Genomic DNA, 21,063 nt, shown 5'->3' on the forward strand with positions numbered 1-21,063 from the left:
TGTAGATGGCAGCAGAGGTGTTGCCTTTGAACGTAGGAGAGTTCGAGTTAGATATTGTCAGTTTGCAGCTGCGTGGAGTGCTGGTTGTTTTGGATATAAGAAAGTAGGTCCTTTGTATAGAATTCACTTCTTTCCTCCATCTCCTCTCATAATGCCTCAGTGGGACTCAAACCAGTCTTGACTTACCTTATGTGTGCTGCCTTCAAACCTCTTTACAGTTGTCCTGTCAGGCTCCTTACTTTGAAGACTGCCTTTCTTGTTGCCATCCCCTCAGCTCACAGGGTGAGTGAGCGTTAAGCTCTTTCTTCTAAACCCACTTTCTTTTCTGTGCATCCAGACAAAGTGGTGCTTCGAATGAGACCCTTGTTCCTTCAAAATGTGGTCACCCCTTTTCACTTTGGACAAACCATTACTTTGCCCACATTTTTCCCACCTCCACACCCTTCCAAAGAAGAGGAGAGACTCCACCGTCTGGGCCATAAACGTGCGTTGTCCTTTTCCCTTGACCGCACTAAAGATTTCCGGATAGACGATCAACTTTTCGTTGGCTAAGTAGATGGCAAGAAAGGGCAGGCTGTCCAAAAGCATATCATCTCAAGATGGGTTGTACTTTGTATAAAGATTTGTTACACTTTAGCTACAAATGAACCTCCAGTGGGGCTGCGGGCTCATTCCACAAGAGCTACGGCAGCAACTACTGCTTTATCATGTGGAGTCCCACTTATTGATATCTGCCAGGCAGCCACGTGGGCATCTATGCACTCATTCACCAGACATTCTATCCTCCAGGACTTCCTGGTGTGAACTTGGTTCGCAGACCGTCCGGGGATGGTATTGCTTGAGTATCTATTCTAAGGTCAAGAATCTATAACTAATAGTCTCTTTCAGATGAACAAGTTACTTACCTTCAGTAACAATGTATCTGTAAGAGACATATGTTAGTTATCCTTACTGCCAGACCCATCCTCCCCACTCTGCGAACTGACTTCTAGGGATAGGGACTCCCTTACAGGGCCCTACTTGTGGTGCACCAGTTGTCAGTGTCGTGCATGTCTCTGCGCCTCCGGCGTGGAAAGTTATGTTAGAACGGATGTCAGCGCACAGGGGCGGTATCTAAGTAAACACTGTGACGTCATCTGGCGACCACGCTGATGACGGACGCAGAGTCGACCGACGCCACCCACTGACGCACAGGGGTCCTGCTAAGAAAAAAATTCTCCTGATCAAGTCTGACTTCTGGGGGTAAATCCAAGGTAAGGAATATATAACCAACATATGTCTCCTACAGATACATCGTTACAAAAGGTAAGTAACTTTTTCATCAAGCTGACTGTGATGGAGTGCGGGTCAAATACAGGGACCAGATTCCTCCCTCTGAAGTGTTACTGTCAAATGGCCCTTGGTGACATTGTTGTCTTCTCGATGTTAGCATGAGCTCTGCTGACAGTACGCGGCTATGTGCAAGTTACAACATGGCTCCATTGTTGCAAAGACTTTATTCATACTTTTCACATGAGAACTGACTGCTAAGTGCATTCTCTGCCAGTTCCTGGGATTTAGTCTGGACATTGTGGCAAGGTCGATAAACAATGCTCCTTGTTATTCTGTTCTCGTCAGGCCCTACCACCTAAACACAACATACCAATACAGCTGTTTGGAAATCGTACTTTGGTATTTGTGGGATACAAGCATAGGGAGCACACACTTGGAGAGGGACCTTTCCAGGGAGAAGAGCGAGAAAGCTCCTATGATGTAAAACTACCATTGATAGTCTAAGAAATATATGACATTAGTTTGCATGAAATACATCACATGCAATTACAACGTGGTCGTTACAACAACCGCGTTGTTACATCGCATAGAATTACATCGCAAGTCGTTACAACGACTTCCTGTAGGGGGCGCGCTGGACTTGGGAATTGTATAATTTACTATTCCTCCTCCAGTTTGTGCAACAGCAGGTAAGGTGTTAGATTGTAAATCCAACACCTTCTACCCCCTAAAGTAAGTCGTTGTAACGACTTGCAATGTAATCATATGCGATGTAACAACGCAGTCGTTGTAACAACCGAGTTGTAATGGCATACGATGTATTGCATGCAAACTAAACAATGTCTCCCTAGTCTAAGTTATGGGGTCTGCAAACAAAACCCAAAGATCTTCTAATATATAATAATACTGCTTCTAAGCAAGGGGAGGGAGGTTAGGCTCCATTGTCTTTTCAAGATGACCTCTCCCTTCATGATTTATGGACTAGCTGCTATGCTGACTGTATTTGTATTATGCATTTTCCTGCTTGTTGGGGCGCTTATACTGCATGTTAGAGCATGTTAGTTAAAATAAATATTTTAAACTATTTTGTGACTCTGGCAGATCTTATTTTAGACAGGTAGAAGAGTGCGAGCGAAAGGGTGTGTTTTGCAACCGCGAGTCCTGAGAGATTCGGCAGTGTTGTGTTCTGGGATGTCTAATCACTTGTATCTCTGTGAGTGAGAAGGAGGGCAAGTGAGACACTATAGCTAGTTGGTACTGGGCTCAATGGTACTAAGGTGGTAGTATGACTCAGTCCCTACGCATCAAGGTCCACTAATCCTACACATAGTTCTGTTCTTGGGTGGAATCTCTGCAAGGAGGAAGTTCTCCTCGAAAGGAGCAGGTTCAGTGTAGCGGACAGTAGGTGCTTTAGGGTGAGGAACCAATCCTTGCTGGAGATTCACGTTGGTGGTCGACACAGGCTGTCACAGTCAGCGCAAAGAGCAGGTGTCACTTAAGCTTCACGTTGGGTGTCATCGTGGATGCTAACTGTCGGCTTGATGAGCAAGTCCTGCTGGAGCTTCATGTTGGCAGTCATCACCGGCTGATTATCAGCGCAAAGAGATCACTTAGAAGTCGCGAGGTGCCCAAAGCTTCTGCTTATTAACCTTTTCTCCAGAAAGAGCATGCTCTGATGCCAGTCAGGAATTCAGGACCTGGGGGCACTTCTTAGGGATAAGACCTCCCTCCAGCAGAGGCCAGCATCATGACTCAGGCAGGTCCAGTTGGTACTGGACAACTGGGCAGTTGCAGGGAGGCCTCTAGAAGCTTGTTTTGTCCGTATAGTTCAAACAAGAGGTCAGCCAACTGACTCTTGGAGTAACGTCTGGGGAGCCTGGGTTCAGAACAGCCGGGCAGTCCTTCTTTTGAATCTTCCACAGGTCCTGAAGTGCTATAATGAGAGGTTCTGAAATTTCCATTTGTATACATGGTGCCAGTCTTTGAGTGGGAGAATTCCCTGACGTACCCACAAAACTGGTTCTGGTCACCTCTTCTCCTTTCCCTGGTGTGGCTCTAAGTTGTCTGGGGTGACAAAGGCAAGGGCAGGCCAGGTGTCAGGTTCCTTTGTGTGCTCTGCAGGCAGTGAACAACTCCTCTCCAGGCATCCCCTCAGGAAGACCCTTTTGATCCACACCTAGGCTTCTGTTTCCCCTATTTCTGGAAGCAATACACAACCCTCAGCAGGAGAACCATTCACAGTCATGTGATCCAGGACACTGGCAGAAGGCAGTTATTTTAGGCAGAAAAATGACAACTTTCTAAAAGTGCGATTTTCAAAAGTGTAACTTAAAATCCAACTTTAACACTAAAGAGGATTATAAATTACAATTCATTTGAGTGGAAACAGCATTTCGCTATCTGGTCACAAAATGAAGTTAGCACTTATTAGGTTTAGTAAGGTAACCAAGTGTTAGTCTTGGAGAGATAGCCTTACAGCAGTAAAATCGATGTTAGGGGTTTTTCCCTGCCAGGACATGTCCTAATTTTTTTTTTGTATTTAAATATTTTTATTCGTTTCGGAGATACATTAAACACTTACATCTCGATCTGTAGTTCTGCGCATTTCCAGTTCTACCCTAGGGGGCAAACAGATATCGCCACGATATATACATTCCACTTCGACCATTTCCGATCCCATTTTTTGGGGCAACCTCTTGCTAGAAAGACCTCTGTCTCCGCCAGCATGCACCTGTCTATTTCTTTGGCCCACATGGTAGTGGAGGGTGGAGTAGCCCCCCCCCATCCCTTCGCCATCTCCCGTTTAACCATCGTGTACCCCAATGTTGAGAATAGCTGTTCAATGTCAGTAAGGTCAGTTGCGGACCATATGTTTAGAAGCCCCAGTTGTTGTGTCAGAGCCACCTTCTTTCCCAAAGCGTCTGCATATGATTCGAGGCTTCCTCCCAAAGGTTACGTATGGCTGGGCAACTCCAGAGAGTATGGTAAAAGGTAGCCTGTTGTTGGCAGCCCCTCAAGCAAAGGTCGTCAGGCCAAGATCCCAATTTTGCCAAAGTCTTCCCTGTCATGTATGATCGATAAAGTATCCTAAGCTATATAGGCCTAAATCTAAGTGTGATGGCTGCTTCCCTAGGGGACATAAGAGCCAGTTGCCAATCCCCGTCATTTATTGGGCCCAGGTCATCCTGCCACCACTCTCTAAGCTTATTGAAGGTATCTGGTAGGTTATTACTCAATGTTTTATATGTGAGATATATAGCTTTGGAGAGTAGTGGCCCATCCATCAAACGTTCCTCCAATGGAGACGATTCCGGTATGTCCATAAGGGTCGGAGATGCCGCCTGCAGTGCGTGCCGTATTTGCAAATACCTGTACACTTCCCCCTGGGTCTGGTGGTACTGACTCTGAAGTTCCTTAAATGTAAGTATAGAACCCTTTCTCACCAGGTCTTTTACTGCTGAAATACCTATCATGTTCCATTTGTTGAACCCAGGCTGATAGCACAGCATGTCCAGCTTCTGGGTATACCACAATGGCGTTGCCCTAGATAGGACACCTGCCCACCCCAGACGAGAATTTGCTGTGTGCCATATTTCCAGTGTATGGGAGGTGGGCCCGAAATATTTCTGTTTCTTTTTGCTATCCCTTGAATATAATGCCCCAAGGTAACCGGAGCAATCTGTTTGGTACCTATCAAGAACGTATGCCGGGCCAGGTGGGGGGGTGATACAGCCAATGGTTGACAGCCACCAGCTGAGCCGCCCAATAATAGAATTGCAAGTCAGGCAGTGCTATACCTCCGTCATACCATCCTTTTGTTAGTTTCTTCATTGCTACCCTAGGGGCCCTGCCATCCCACAACAGAGTGCGGAGCTCACTCTCGACTGCTTTAAAATAGGAATTCGGGACTCTATGCGGGCAGTTATGGAGAATGTACAAAAAACGAGGGAGAGCCAACATTTTAAAGAGGGCAGCGCGACCTATTAATGAAAGAGGCAAGGACCTCCAGTGCTTCACGTCAGCGCGTAATCGAGCAAGTGGGGGAGCCAAATTGGAACTATAAAAAGAACCTGATCCGATGTGACAAAACCCCCAAATATCGGAACCCCTCCTCCGCCACCGATATGGTACAGTTAACTGGGAGCCGAGGGACCTGGCCCCGCAGCACAAACAGCACCGACAGTTAATCGCATACCCCGAATATCTCCCAAAATATCTGAATATGTCGAGCACTAAGCGTATAGACTTGTATGGGGAGGCTAGATATAACAGTATGTCATCAGCATACAGAGATATTCGGTCTTCCACATCACCTGTCCACCGCAGCCCCTGCACCATCACATCGTGTCGCACCCACGCCGCAAGGGGTTCCAACATGAGAGAAAATGTCAGCGGGGATAAGGGACACCCCTGTCTGGTACCTCTTTCTAACTTGAATGTCCGGGACGTGTAATTGTTGACCCTCACTTGTCCCTGTATATCAGTGTATAGCAGTTTTACCCAACCTATAAATTTAGGGTCTAACCCCACTTTTTCTAGGACGCCAAATAAATATGGCCATTCTCTTGAGTCAAATGCCATAGAGGCATCCAGAGATAACACCACCGCATCTTCCGCAATATATTCCCTACGTGCCAACACGTTGTGTAAACGCCTTATGTTAAGGGCCGTGTTTCTCCCCGGCATAGAACCGGATTGATCCGGATGGACCAGGGAAGAAATGACAGTCACAAGCAGATTAGCCAGGACTTTTGCCAGTATTTTGGCTTCCACAGTAATCCGCGAAATGCATGTCCTAAATTTTAAATACCGTGCACCCTGCCCTACGAGCCTTTAGGGCCTACCTTAGGGGTGACTTAAAAGTACTAAAAATGAAGATTTAGGCATGGCAAAAGATTTATTCTATTTTCAAAAAATATATATTTTTTAAGGTGTATACGTTTAGAGTTAAGAATAATAATCTATTCTTAAGTATGTACACTTACCTTCGCAATATTGTGGTATTCAGTATGCTCAACAATGCAATATTATTGCAGAATGATATTTTGTCATTCAATAATGTAACATGCATCCCTCTATCGTTCCTCTCCTCTCAACTTACCTTTGGCCCAGTTTGACTCTTCCTTTTCTTACAGAGGCTCTAGTGAGTAATTACCATCTGTGTTTTTGACTCCTACTTTTAGGGGCTGCAACAGCTCATCCAATTGCTAGTTCGTAAGCGGGTTTGTCTTTAATGGAAGTAGCAGCAGGAGGGACTAATGTGTCAGAAGAGAATACAGTGAGATACTTATGTGCTGGTAGGGAGCTTCTTCTTAGATGTCTTAACTGACATTTGTCCATGTCTGACTAGAGGATCTTCATTATAAGAGTTTCGGTCGGCAGAGATGTGTCAGTTTTTAGGTGTATGAACTCACCTCATGATGTATGGATAGAGATGAGGAAGATGTAGTGAAGTAAACAGATCACCACTGAGATTAAAAGTAAGTAATCAAAGAATTATTCCTGTTTACGATGTCATTGATTGATGTCATTTGACTGACACATTTTAAATTGGAGTGGTTAAGAAGACAATTAACCATTTTATTGTATGAGTTTTATTCTTCCTTAACTACAGACCAAATAGAATTTGCTGTTTTCCCATTTCTGCAAAAAGTAGAAGTAAAATAATCACGCAATCTTCTCTTTGCTGTATTTTCCATTTACAATATTCTTTTATAAAATATAATTCAAAATGTTTTTGCAAACCATTACGGCATGGGCTCAGTGTATCACAGATAGCTTAACATATGTAATGTTTATTTATTGTTTCAGCTTCAGCAGGAAGTTTGAATATATCAATCAAGTTGAGGTTACATTTAGTCACATTCAGTATGTTTCTATCAATTATTATCCACCTTGGAGATTTGGAAAGAGAGAAACTGGTGAATTAGTGAATGCCGAGTAAGTATACTTGGTAACAAACTTATGGAAACAATTAAATTGAATTGATTATTTGTAATAATGGTTACAGTTTCTGGTGTACGCTGTTAATATCTGAAACATTAGTTATAATTTGAATATTAAAATGTGATACCATTAAGACATCACAGCAAGACATACACATTTACCACACATAATAGTAAGAACTTGCCATTCATATGTCATTTTACTTCACTGGTGTGCTATTTCTCTACACTGTACAAAACAGGTGTTTCAATTATTCAATATAACCTTACTTAGTGTATCATTCTCATTTGATTGAAAGGCTTAGTTGATCCTGCTGGACTTAAATTTGTTTTAATGCCATATTCTTATTGTTAATTATCACTAGGATTAGTATGACATCACAGAACCTTCCAGTAGTTTTGGGAATGCTATTACAAACATCTACATCGCCAACCAGAGACTGATTTTGTTTTGTGGGCGGGAATATCAGTCTCAATGCATTGCATTATTGTTATGTATATTTGTAAAGGACATTATCATCCGCAAGGGTATCCTGGTGCTGAGCAAGTGTGTTTGCCTACCCCTACTTAGGGTAGGTTGGTTAATTGAAAAGCAATGTCTTCAGCATCTTACAGAATTGAAGTACCGAAAAGGAGGCTCTGATGTGAAGTGGGACGTTGTTTCACATATTAGGATTGATGTAAGAGAACGCCCATCCTCCTGATCAGGTTCTATGTATTCGTGGGATGTGCGCGAGTAAGAGTCCTGCAGAGCGAAGGTGTCTGGGTGATTAGTGGAAGGAGTTGTTTAGTAGTTGGAACTTAAGTTGTATAGTGCCTCGAATGTATGTGAAGAGTTTGAAATCAATACATTCATGTATCAGGAGCCAGGGAACATCCTGGAGTTGTGGTGTGATTTGAATTATGTCTGATAGGTTGAGAATGATTCTGGCTGGCCAGGTTCTTGATGGTTTGTAGTCTTCTGATGAGTTGCTTGGTGATTCCAGCATACTGGGTGTTTCTGCAGTCCAACTAGTTTGTGACTAGGCATGAGTGATTGCTTGTTTGGTGTTGGGCGCCATTTGAAGATCTTCCTCAGCATCTTCAGGGTGTGTGTTGGCTGCCTAGGAGAAGATGTTGATATCCTATGCACAGATGACGCTGGCCACAGGGACCAAGTATGCGTTGAAGGCTGAGCGATGAACCTTGATGCACTGTGTAGATAAATTTGCAGGCTTCTGAGGTGTAAGGTGCCTGGCTTTCAACTTCTGTTCTATCTGTTAAGAAGGAGCAAAACCAGCAAAGAAAGGGGCCTTTGGATACAAATTCCATGCAGGCATCTAATGAGGATGGGGTGTGAAACCGTGTCCAATGCTGTAAAGAGGCACAGTAGAATGAGGGCTGCTGTGTCTCCTCTGCTTAGGATCATTCGCTGTGGCAACGATGAGTATTGTGTCTGTACTGTGATTGGGCCTAAATCTGGACTTTATGGTGTTGAAGAGCTGGTGGTCGCTGAAGTGATCACTGAGAGGTTGGTTGATTAGTTTCCATAAGATCTTCGCTGGGTATAGTATCAGGGAGATGTGTCTCTAGTTAGAGAGTGTTGCTGGGTTAGCAGATTCTTTCTTGAGCAAGGGCGTGGTGTGTACTTGAGTGTCTAGGAATATTGCTGAGTTGATTGAAGCATTGAGGGTGGGTGTTAGTGCTTCACTGATCGGTAGGAGTCTTTTGGTGAACTTGTGCTGGCAAGTGGTCAGATGTGGCTCACGATTGGAGTGGATGGTCTTCATTGGTGCCGCAATTTCGGTGGCGGTGGCACAAGGTCAGGGACCATTCTTCGACTTTCATGGAAAGTTGAGTTACGATGGTGATGGGGTCCGATGGAGTGTCAAAGTTGTCGTATGTGGAGGTGATATTATTACAGAAGAATTCTGAGTGCTTGTTGCAAAGGTCTTGTTAGGGGGTGATGCTGCTGGTGGCAGCAGAAGGCGCAGTGAAATCTTTGATATTGGTTTAGAATTCCTTGCAGCTGTTTGTGCCGGATGCTAAAGATGATGGGGCATGGTCTGTCCAAGTCATAGTTGGTGTCTTGTCAATTGTGATGTTGCTGAGTGAGGAGAAAATTGGGTCCAATAGGGTTCCGGCTGTGTGGGTGGGTTCAATAACATGCTAGGTGAAGTCGAGGATTCTGAAGTTTTCTACAAGGGCTGTAGACTTTAGGTTGGTGCAGTCTTCTAGGTCAAAGTTAAGGTCTCAGAGGCGGATGAAGGTACTGGCATTGATGATGAGTCATGCGGCAAAGCCCATAATGTTGCTGGTGAAATTGGTGTGGGTCCTAGTAGTCTGTATACAATGTTTCTGGACAAGGAGAAGTTGGCTGTGATGTGTTTCTTGAACGTGAGGAATTTCATGCAGTTGGTGGGTGAATATGTGTAGGTGGTGCAGCTGATGGGATTTTTAAATATGATGATGACTCTGCCTCCAGGCTCGTCCTGGAGGTCTTGCCTGGCGATCTTATAGCTGGCTGAGATGGTTATAGCGATGTCCAGTGCAGAGCTTGGGTTTAGCTATGTTTCTGTAAGTAAGAGCAGGCCTGAAGCATGGTTGTGCAGTAGGCCCCATATTTCCATGGTGTATTTGGGAGTTGTTGAGGAGCAGACATGCAAGTGTGGTGTGTTGTGTAAATGTTGGATGGTCTCTGAGTGTGAGCAGGTGGTTGGTTTGTGTACATGTGAGCAAGAGGGGTGGTTGGTGCTGTTGAGGGGAATGGTGGGTTTAGGTTGTGTGAGACTGGTAGGTGGGGGGGACCAGGGTTCCTGTGGCTGGGGGTGGTCCCGGCATGGCCTGGTGCAGACATGCTTGACTATGGCACACCTTTGGCATGTTAGCAGTAAGTGTGTACCCACTGTAGCTGCTATTAAGTAGGTGCTGGGAGGGGACAGATGCACAGGGGGCCATCGATGGTGTGCAGATGAATGATGGGAAATGAAGCTCTTGTGTTAAAGAAATTTTTTTGCAGGAACCAGAGATGTTGCTTCCTGTGCAGATGGATGATGGGAAATCTGGTGATATAATTCACCATGGAGATGCATGACAGGAAATGAAGTCCTCTTGCTTGGCTTTTTCTTTAAAAGATGGTTTTAGAGGAAAATCACGTGATGTCACTTCCTACGCTGAAGGAAGATGGGAAATGCAGTGACGTCTCTTCCTGTGCAGAAGGATGATGGGAAATAAAGTCCTCTAGTTGGCTTCTTCTTTTAAAGAAGGTTTTTACAGGAAGTCAGAGATGTCACTTCCTGTGCAGATGAACGATGGGAACTGTAGTGATGTCACTTCTTGTGCAGACAGATGTTGGGAAATCCCATCAAAATCCTCAAAGGTTTTTTGCTGGGTGAGTCCAGAAGGCTTCACTAAATTGCTGATGAATTTCCAAAGTTCTTATTGGGCTCTCGTTGTTCAGCTGGTGTGCGTGTGGGTGAGCAGCCAATGATAAAAAAAAGTACTGTTTAATGCCTTAATAGGCAATTAGTTCTCTATTCAGGCTATCTTAATGTGTGCTGTTGATAGTGGTGTGTGATAATTCTCAGTGATCAATTTGTTGTACGAACATTGAAACTCAGCTATATATCTCATGTTGGGGTTGTGTTGTTTGCTTGTAAAGAGTTCTGTCTAATGTGCTATGTAAGAATTTGTGTTTGTATCGGGGCTTTTGATGTTCTGATATTAAGGAATTGTGCGATTTTGCCTGTTAAGCATCACATGAAAAGATAATTGATATTCTTGACAATCAAAAGTAAACAGTGTTAACTGCCTGCATTCCATTAAGAAATGGTCCTGAATGATAGAAAAGCAAATGAAACTCTGCATGCGGTCCCCCATGGGGTCTTTAAGCATCTAATTTCACTGATAATGAACTGTCAAACTGATTGAAAAAAATCCACAAGGCAGATTAAAAAGTGGTAGTACAAAACTTCCCTCTACAAAAAATCGAAACAAGCATGCCGCCAGGATTTGCGCTTTATTGAGTGCAACATGTTGCTAGGTACAGTGCCCTTAATCACCTTGAAGGGGATCTGGAGGGTAAAGTTTATTTGGATCACAAAAAGCAATCTTTACCAGGTCTACAGGCCAGACAGAAATGTAGTACTTACCAGAGCTGCTGGTGTTCAAACTAACATATGTGAAATCATGCAATGAAAAAAAAGCATTTTAAAACTCCATTATGTCCTATGGAATATGTGCCTGACTGAAGCATCATTAGCAGTTAGTAACTTGGTGAGACAAGGTACATTGATGGTGCTTTCAAACAACAACAATGGTTGCCCTGCAGTGTGTACTACCATATGTTACCCGCCGGCCTACCTGAATATCAATTACAGAATACTGACTACTAGTGTATCAAATTATGTATCTTTAGTGGATGAAGAAACCATGCCCATGGATATAGTCCATAAAGTCCTTCCTCAGGGCTTAACTAGGTCATCCATAATTGTATGAATGAACACCGGCCCTTGAAAGGCACAAACATTTGCCATTTGCTCCTGAAACGAATAAATGCATTTTGAAAATAATTTATGTGGCCGTTCCCCCTCCCTCCATGCTTGTGGAATGTTCATCCGACAAGAGAGTACACTAAAGGAGCATAAAAGTAGATTCTGAAGATTGGGTCAATGCATGGTCCCTATAGCCCAGGCCTCTACTCTCCAATGCTTTAGACAGATTTCCCTATTTGAGTCTCTTCTCTCTAATAAATAGGAGTGGAGCGCTTTAACGACTCAGAGGCTACAGCCAAGTCCTTGGTCCTCTTAGTGGCCACACATAAACAGTTCGCCTTTTGTGGTTACGGAAAGGGTTTTCAGCTGCGCCAGCCCTCTCCCACCACAAGACTATGCACGTTCCACAACCTCTGTGTTGCTGAGGGCGTGGCTTGTTCCGCCCGAATGGGTCAGTTGGCCAGAGGTCAGGTCAGTCCACCACATCCGGCAGCCTCAGCCTCCAAACCCTCCCAGTGTTGCCCTTCTAGATCATGGACATCCAGTTGGTGGCAAGATCAGCCATCCCCTCCTCCACTGGCAGACCATCACATCAGACAGGTGGATCCTCCAGATAGTCTAAGGGGCTACTCCCTCCCCGTTGAGTCTACCCCCTCCATACCTCCATCTTACAACTGGTTGATGGAGGATCATCTCATTTTACTTCAGGAGGAAGTCATGACTCTATTCGCCAAGGCAGCCATGGAGAGGGTTCTGGTACCAGAAGTAGGCAATGGTTGTTATTCTAGCTACTTTCTGCTTCCGAAAAAGGACAAGGGCCTTTGTCCTATCCTAGATCTAGGAGTCCTGAACTACTTTTCCAAAAAGGAAAAGTTCAAGGTGCTTACATTAGCCCAGGTCTTATCTGCCCTGGACCTGAGAGACTGGTTGGTAGTGTTGGACTTGCAGAACCCTTGTTTCCACATTCCCGGCCTGTCTGCTCATCAGTGCTGTCAGTGCTACCTGCAGTTTATGGTAGGCCACAAGCATTTTCAGTTTACCATGCTCCCTTTTGGACCTATCTGTGCCCCCGGATGTTCACAAAGGTGATGGCTGTGGTCGCAGCTCACCTGCGCAGATTAGGGGTGTCAGTTTTCCCCTATCTTGACGACTGGCTGTTGTTTTCCCCTATCTTGATGACTGGCTCTTAAAAGTGGGCTTGTCGCAGGCTGTCTCCAAATTATGGTGGACCGCCTGCATTTGCTGGTGTTCACTATCAATGTGCTAAAGTCACACCTGACTCCCTCTCAGACGTTCACTTTTTTCAGAGCAATTCTGGACAAAGTGCAGTTTCGGGCCTATCCTCCAGATCGGCAAATCCAGGATATTCAGGCTATGATACCGATGTTTCAGCCTCTATCTGGATTTCAGTGAGAATGAATCTGAGGCTACTGGGCCTCATGGCCTCCTGTTAGTGACATATGCCTGATGGCATATGCAGGCTCTGTAGTAGGACCTGAAGTTCCAGTGACATATGCAGGCTCTGTAGTGGGACCTGAAGTTCCAGTGGGCGCAGCATCAGGGAATCTCTGTCATGTTCCAGATCTCGGAGGGAACTGCACAGGAATTACAGTGGTGGCTGACAAATCTCATTTGGGTCACAGGCAGACCTCTCTCTTCCCCAATGAGATCTGACAATAGTAAAAGATGGTTCACTTCTGGGATGGGACAGCCATCTGGGAGAGGTGGAGATCAGAGGACTCTGGTCTCAAGCGGAATCCAGGCTACACATCATTTTACTGGAGCTACATGCAATTTGTTTGATATTTAAAATATTCCTTCCTTACATCAAGGTGAAGCTAGTACAAGTGTTCAAGGACACCACTGCTGGCATTTGGTACTGCAACAAGCAGGGCAGGGTGGGGTTGTGAACCCTTTGTCAAGAGGCCCTGTGTCTCTGGACTTGGCTGGAACAGCAGGGCATATCCCTGATGGTTCAACACCTGACAGGTTTGCTGAATGCCAGGGCAGACAAACTCAACTATCGATGTCTAGCTGATCAAGAATGGCGTTGCCATCCGGAGGTAGTGCAAGGTCTCTTTCAGCAGTGGGTCTTGGTCGCATTGATTTGCCTCCACTGAAAATGCACGCAAGAAATTTTGGGTGCTAGGGTTTCGAAGGCGGTCTCGCTCAGAGATGCTTTTCATCTTGAGTGGAGCTCAGGCCTCCTGTACATATTTGCACCCATACCACTCCTGCCCAGAGTTCTCAAGAAGATCAGGAACCACCGGGCTCTAGTCATTCTGGTGGCTCCGGACTGGGCATGGACAGTCTGGTATCCCTAGTTTCTCCAACTGAGCATTGATCCTCCAATCAGACTGCCCCGTAGGGAGGATCTTCTGTTTTAAAAGCAGGGGAGGGTCCTCCACCCGAATCTGTGAACTCTACGCCTTCTTGCATGGAGATTGAGCAGTAGCAGTTGATAGCATTCAACCTTCCTCCCGAAGTCTACAATGTTATATCAGAAAGAGACTGATTGTTAAAGATTCCTTACCTTAGAATTACCCCCAGGCGTCACACTGGATCTGGAGAATTTTATCTTAGCAGTACCCCTGCGTGTCGGTAGGTGGTGTCAGTCGACGCTGTGTCCATTGTCGGCTCTGTGTTCGCTGGCATGAAGTTGCAGTATCTATTTAGACGCCGCCCCTGCTAGCTGACGCCCATTCTTTCTTTTTCCGCACCAGCCTAGCACAAATCCGGAGAGAGCTACTCCTTTATTCACTTCCTGACTCCGCTTTTTTTTTAACTTCTGTCGACTTCTTTTTTGAGTCTTCGACTCCTGGTGCGCGAGGGATGTCCCAATGTCAAACCGGCTTCAAGCCCTGTGAGGCCTGTCATAAACTGATGTCTGTGACTGACCCTCACCTCGTGTGCCTGTGGTGCCTGGAGCATGACCACGACTCAGAGTCATGCTCCGACTGTCAGCCATGAATCCCAAATCTTTGCGGGAGCAGTCCCAAAAGCTTTTGGATGACTGGCAGTCAGGTCTGTGTCATTCCAGGTCCCGATCGAGAGGAAGGTCTTGAGATTGGTCACGGAGCCCCCACCCCTCGACGCACTCTAAGTCATCCAAGTCTTTGGGTAAGTCGAAGCACAAGAAGAAGGCAAAGAAGCAGCATCGCTCTTCGCCTTCTCCCCGTCCATCGGCTGAGGCATTGCAGGACATGGAGGTCATCGCTCAAAGGCTCTGTCTTCAGTGCCTTCTTCTGGGATGACTCCACACCTCCCTCTCTTTCCGGGAGCCGGAGCGTCCCCTGCCCTGCTTCATGCATTTTACAAAGCTCTCCACTCCATCTTTGGGCAGCCCGACTCTACTGGCGTCCCTTGGGGCCCCGCGAAGCTGATCTGGAATTCTGGGCCTTCGAAGCCGGCTTTCTCTGCCCCCGGCTTCAGAAGACCCCAGAGGATCCAGGACTGGATCCGGATTGATGCCGGTCGACCTTACTCGACCTTCCCTGGTGCCGATCCCTGTGACAACACCCCTGGCGCCAGCTGTACCCCTGCCAACGCCATCCCCATCCCCATCCCCGAGACAGACCAGGAGCTGGATCGACTTTGGCCGACACCGGAGGGTACTTTTGTTTCCCTCTTTATCCCTGGTGGTTCCTTTTTACCCAGAAGGTGGTGATGAGTTTTGGAAGGGGTCTTCTGACCCTTTAGCAGACCAGCTAGAAGAGCTGGAGTGAGGACCTGGGTGACGCCAGTGGTCTGGACTCCTCTCCTGACCTTGGCATGCTTTCTCCCCCTACCGTGGCTACGGAGGAGGGAGCTTCTTATGCTGCGGTGGTGAGAAGTCAATATTATTAATGCAACAGTGGTCCCTTACAAATAATAATGCTTAATCAATAAATATAGACAAAGTCGTTGCTATATTTGAAAGCGACATGCCCAGCCGGGCAGAGATCTTGATATTTACTTTCAGTCAATGTAAAACATGAATAACACACAATATACAAGACAGGGCACAAGCCTGTACCCAGTCAATCACACAAGAAATATCAGGACAGGGAACAATTAAATGGAACAGACAAAAGGGCTTAGGCAAGAGCTTAACGTTTTGTAAACTTGTTAATCGCACAGTTTTGATTATAAAACAGAACAATATTGACACCTTCACACTTTTAAAGGGCAAATACATCATTCCATGTGTGTAAGATGCTCATAGTTGTCGACGGCGTTTCGATCCGTTTAACACATTCTACGGATCTCATCAGGACATTTAATGTATGCCTAATAGTAAAGCAGCCTCATTTGCCAAGAGGGAAGCCAAGGGGTTCAAGGCTTATTGTGTACCCGATCACAGGAATTTCCGGGCGGGCTGTTGCTGTGACCTGTTGGGGTCAGCTTGGATTCAATTCCGGTAACAATGTGCTTGTGTAAGACTGAAGAAGGGCCACAGTTTGGTCAGTCAAATAACATCAGGCGGACCATAATCTGGAATATAGGGACGTTCAAGATAGTCCGGTACGATAACCGGTAGTAAGGATGCAGTACTGCTCAATCGCGGGTGCCGTCTTCTTTGGGTTCCCTTGTTGTTTTCAAAAAGTGGTGGTGAGAAGGGCAGCGGAGGCCCTGGACCTGGAGATCCCTTCTGTGGCAGTCAGGACTAATCTCCTGACGGAGGTGCTTCGACCGGCGGCAACCTCATTTAGCGATTCACTGACGTCCTTCTGGGCACCTGGTCCAAGCCCAGCACAGGGGCTCCTGTGGAACAGATGATCACCCGCCGCCATTGCTTGGCTCCGGGCGACCCAGTGTTCCTTACCCAACACCCTTCCCCAGAGAGCTTGGTAGTGCAAGCCTCACCCTCTTAAGGGCACATTCCCTTCTACTCCCCCAGATAGGGAATCAAAGACACTGGATCACCTTGAGAAGCGCATGTTTTCTTCCTCCAGCTTGGGATTCTGGTCCGTGAATACCACATGCCTCTTTGTCCGATACCCCTATACCATCTGGGATACGTTGCGCAGGTGCTGCCTCAGTGCCTGGAGGAGGCGCGAGCCATTCTTGCCCAGGCAGTGACGGATGGGACAGACCCAGCCAAATTCATGATTCGATGTAGACTGGATACCACAGATTCACTAGGCAGAACAATTGTCACATCGGTAGCCCTTCGGCGCTATGCCTGGTTAAAGAAGTCTGGCTTTTCCGGGAATGTCCAGGCAACCTTGCAGGGCATGCCCTTTGATGGCCGTTGCCTTTTTGGTGACAAGGCAAACTCTTCACTGGAGCGCTTTAAGGCTTCTCAAGCTACTGCCAGATCCTTGGGCCTCGCAGCGGCGACTCGTCCACCTCAGTCTGCTTGTCGCCCCTTTCGTGGCTACCGAAGGGGCACCCCAACACATCCAGTCCAACCCATCCACCTGTTTCGCAAGCCATCCAGTCTGTGTGCCCGGGGGACCCAGCGTTTTGGGTCTGGGGACCAGCAGGCGGGACAGTCCACCCTCCCACCCCTGCAGCTGCCTCCAAACCTTCCTAGTCTGACCTTTCAGAGCCATCAAATGCCAATGGACAGCAGGATTCGCCATCACCTCCTCCACTGGCACACCATGACGTCGGACAGGTGGGTTTTGCAGATAGTCCGAAGGGGATACTCTCCCCTCCCCCCCCCCCTTCAAGACTACCCCTCCTTCCATGCCACTGTCTTTCGATCGCATGTCGGAGTATCATTGGGCACTTCTCTGCCAGGAAGTTTCTACTCTCTTGGCCAAGGGAGCTATAGAAAGGAGAGTGACAAATAGAGAGTGACCCCTTAAACTAGACAAGGAAAATGAGGTACTTAAGACCAACAGAAGCACGTTTTTCCCTTGACCCACTGTATCGTAGCACTGGCATACAATGATACACCTACTAAACTGTTATATTCCAATTAAAACAGTACACTTTATTGTCACAGACACATTTTTTTCAAAGCTCATAGTACATTATACATCAGTTAAAAAATGTTTTGATTACAATTAAAACAATGCTATAACCAGGATGAAATCCCACACAAAAAATTCATAAGAAATTCATACAGTTCATTTAACTTCCTACTTCGATACACACAAAAAAAACAATTATGACCAGCATAATAAAGACAACACGACATGTAAGACGTTATTATTGTCAAATACGTTCACTTTGGCTTCTAGATACATCAGTCAATACATTGTCTGCATCAGTATTTCACTATTTACGTATCAGTCTTTCAATTGTGCATAAAAGAAAGCGTCAACGCGTTTCGATGGTGATCACAAAATATTTTCCATCTTTGTCAAGACATAACATTTTTCGTTGTCTTAATAATTTCAGGGACTGCTGTGTATCTTCTCCCTTAAACATTAACAAATCCAACATCAATGATCATATTGTCTGAAAATTTTTCTTTTTACATTACAAGTTACTTCATTCCTTTCTCTTCCCCAAGAGAGATGTGTGCCTATACATATTTCTGAGTACACTATATGATTACCATCTTATTCTCAATATTGTGTTAGATGGAACCCTTCATATTAATGCAGCCCCTCACCTGCTCCATTTGGATGATACCCTCTAACAGAGTACATATCTTACAGGGACATGTTACCGCATTATAGTATTCAATGTTGGCATTTACTATAGCGATTTATACAACTGTTTATTACATATATGGATTCCCTAATCTCATTAATCTCATTGATAGGTACATATTCTCCACCCAGTTTTTATCGGGGCTCTCATATCTCCCTGTAATTTGTGGCAAGACTCCTACCTATGGTATTCCTCTCATTTATTTTTTATCCAACTCTTTACAAACTATCCTCTTTTTAAACCCCACATTTCATGTCTCACCTTTGTTTTTAACCTGGGAACCAATCGTGATCCCTGTTTTTTCAGAATCCTATATTTCGTCTGGTTAGTTCGGTGCAGTGTAACAATCTGCAGGGGATGTTCCAAATTGAGTAGATTAATGCAAATGGTACCCTTGCAGCGTTACGCATTAAGTATTAAACCACCATTCCCATTTTATTACCATTTAATTTACCTCTAGTTTGTAATTGACTTGTGTTTATGATGTCAAAACGTACTTATGCTCGTCTTGTTTAAAAATCAGCCATGCGCTTCACTTCTGTTTCCTGTTTTTTCCAAAGTTACCAAAAAGTTCTGTGAAAGACAGAAAGGATGTTGCTACCATATTATCTCTCTACTCAAAATACAGTAGTCCATAGTATTATCCCCTTCTAATATATTTCTAAGTTATTACCTGGTCTGACAAAGGGCTTCCCACGTTTATTTTTCAATTATAAAATCGTAGATGTACAGCAGGTTGTTTTTTCTGGCTTCACTTCACTGTTATACCGCTGAAATGCAACCAAAGGGAGTTTGGGTTTTACTATCACAACATATAATGTTTCCTCTAACACCATAATTACATTAATTCAGATAACCCCCCGTTCTATCTACATACCTTTTACTCAGCGCGTTAACTCCGTCACGGGGCTCTCCGGTAGAATGAGAGAAGTTTAGCCAGCCCCACCTATTTTAACCCTCTCCAGGTCCCTCCTGGGAACCCCCTTAAACACAAGGGCTAAGCTACCCCAGACAGATGCTTTTGCTCGCATTTCCCAATTCGGTGCAAACAGCCGATAAGTTGGATTGCACGCCGCAACCTAAGATGGCGCTGGTCGGCTGGGACCGCCAAAACTGTCCGAGAGCCTGGGAATAGTGCCGCAACTGAGTGCTGAGGAGGCATGAGGTGGTGGATGCGGCCGGGAGCAGTGAAAGAGGTGTTCTGGTGAGCAAGTGCAGCGAAAAGTGCTGCGGGAGACGCGACCACCGGAGGGCCTACCGAACACGTGGGAAAGCAACCCGAGGTGGTGAGTAAACTGTTGTGGCTCCTCGGGTCACGTCACCTATGGGCTTCTGCCAGCCAAGTGAAGGGGGGCAAGGAAAGCGACCACCGAGAGGGGGGAAAGCTCCTGCCTCGGCCTGCCTGACTTCAAAATGGCGGCCAGGACCACCCTAACGAGAGATCACGCAGGTGGCTCCCCTGCAGCAGGGGGGGAGACTGGAGAGAGTCATTGAAGCACCTTGACAGGGCCTGAGACGAGGAACAGATGGCCCAGGCACAGTGAGACATGGAAATACCCAGCACATGCCTGACCCTAAGATGGCCGCTATGAGTCCTCTCGAGGAGACCCACCATTTCAGATGCTTAGAAGGACCTGAGCACATATCAGGGACAACTCTCTACGGACGCGTCCTTTCCTTGCAGCACAAAGAGGGGACCCCCAGAGATAAGAGGGGCCCAGCCACAGTGGTCCCTACCACGTTGTGCTACTACTCTTAGAAAAAACAGACATCGGCAGTCCTCGAAAACATCCCCCATCCGGCCACTCTTCAGGATACGGATTCTGTGAAGCTATCTCTGACCGTGGAGACCTAGCTTTTTGACCGATGCCGTTGGAGCTACTTGATTGCTAAAGAGGAGATGGGCTGTGGACTACCCCGTCAGCCGTCACCTACCCAGCCTGTCTTTGGACAGAACTTACTTTGTCTCTCTGTTGTATTCTCCCTCCTACCCCTTTAATCCACCCCCTTTTATCCCTCATCTCTGCTCTTTAATTGTTTTCCCGTTGAGCCCTAGCTGTTTGGCTGATGCTTGGTGGAGCTACCTGATAGCTAAAGAGGAGATGGGCTGTGGACTTCCCCCTCGGCCGTCACCTACCCAGCCTGACTTTGGGCAGACTTTCCTTTGTCTCTCCATCATATCTAACTCCTACCCCTTTACCCCACTCCCTTACCCTTCTAAGCTCCGTTTATTTCGTCTTCTACACTCTTGAAATGTTTTTCTAGTAACTGATGTAAAGTGTAACTGATGTAATTTTGTAATTTCTGTGGAACCTTATGTAAAGCGCTCTGATACTTCCGGGTCTAGCCAGTGCTATATTAAACTCTCAAAATAAAATAAATAAATTATTTTTTATGGAACACATTTACAACACCCCTACCGGGTCTGAACCCCCTTCTAACCCTCTATCTAGTCCTCTTCTCTAGGATGAAAAAACTCAGGCTGTCCCTTCTCTCCAGGACGACTGACCCGCCCCAGCCAAGAGTCGTACTGCCTTCACACAGGATTTGTCTGAGTCATATCTCTTTGACTTTGAACCAGAGGGCATTGTTCATCCCATATCTAACAACTGGACCCCATGACACTAAGTCGCAGCATAAATGCATGCCCACCTACGCAAGTGTTTTGACTAGGAGGTGCGGGCTAGGCACCAGTCAGAATGCCTCCTCCCAACCTTGGAAGACAAACTCTCCGACACGCCGGAAGTTGATAACAATATGGATGCATTTCTTAAAAAGGTCTT

At 45.9% G+C, this 21,063-nt stretch overlaps 1 protein-coding gene across 3 annotated transcripts in view; it reads left to right on the forward strand.

Moving 5' to 3' along the window:
- The window catches only part of LOC144791723 (disintegrin and metalloproteinase domain-containing protein 9-like), a 2,314,109-nt gene that overhangs the window by 2,122,929 nt on the left and 170,117 nt on the right, over positions 1-21,063 (forward strand). For all 3 annotated transcript variants that reach the window (XM_078666489.1, XM_078666488.1, XM_078666492.1), the window contains one exon: positions 7,084-7,212. In XM_078666489.1, the coding sequence (XP_078522615.1) occupies positions 7,084-7,202 (119 nt within the window). In that variant the 3' untranslated portion in view covers positions 7,203-7,212. The remainder of the gene's footprint in view (positions 1-7,083; positions 7,213-21,063) is intronic.

This window comes from Lissotriton helveticus, chromosome 11, assembly GCF_964261635.1.
Source record: "Lissotriton helveticus chromosome 11, aLisHel1.1, whole genome shotgun sequence".
NCBI classification, from domain to species: Eukaryota; Metazoa; Chordata; class Amphibia; order Caudata; family Salamandridae; genus Lissotriton; species Lissotriton helveticus.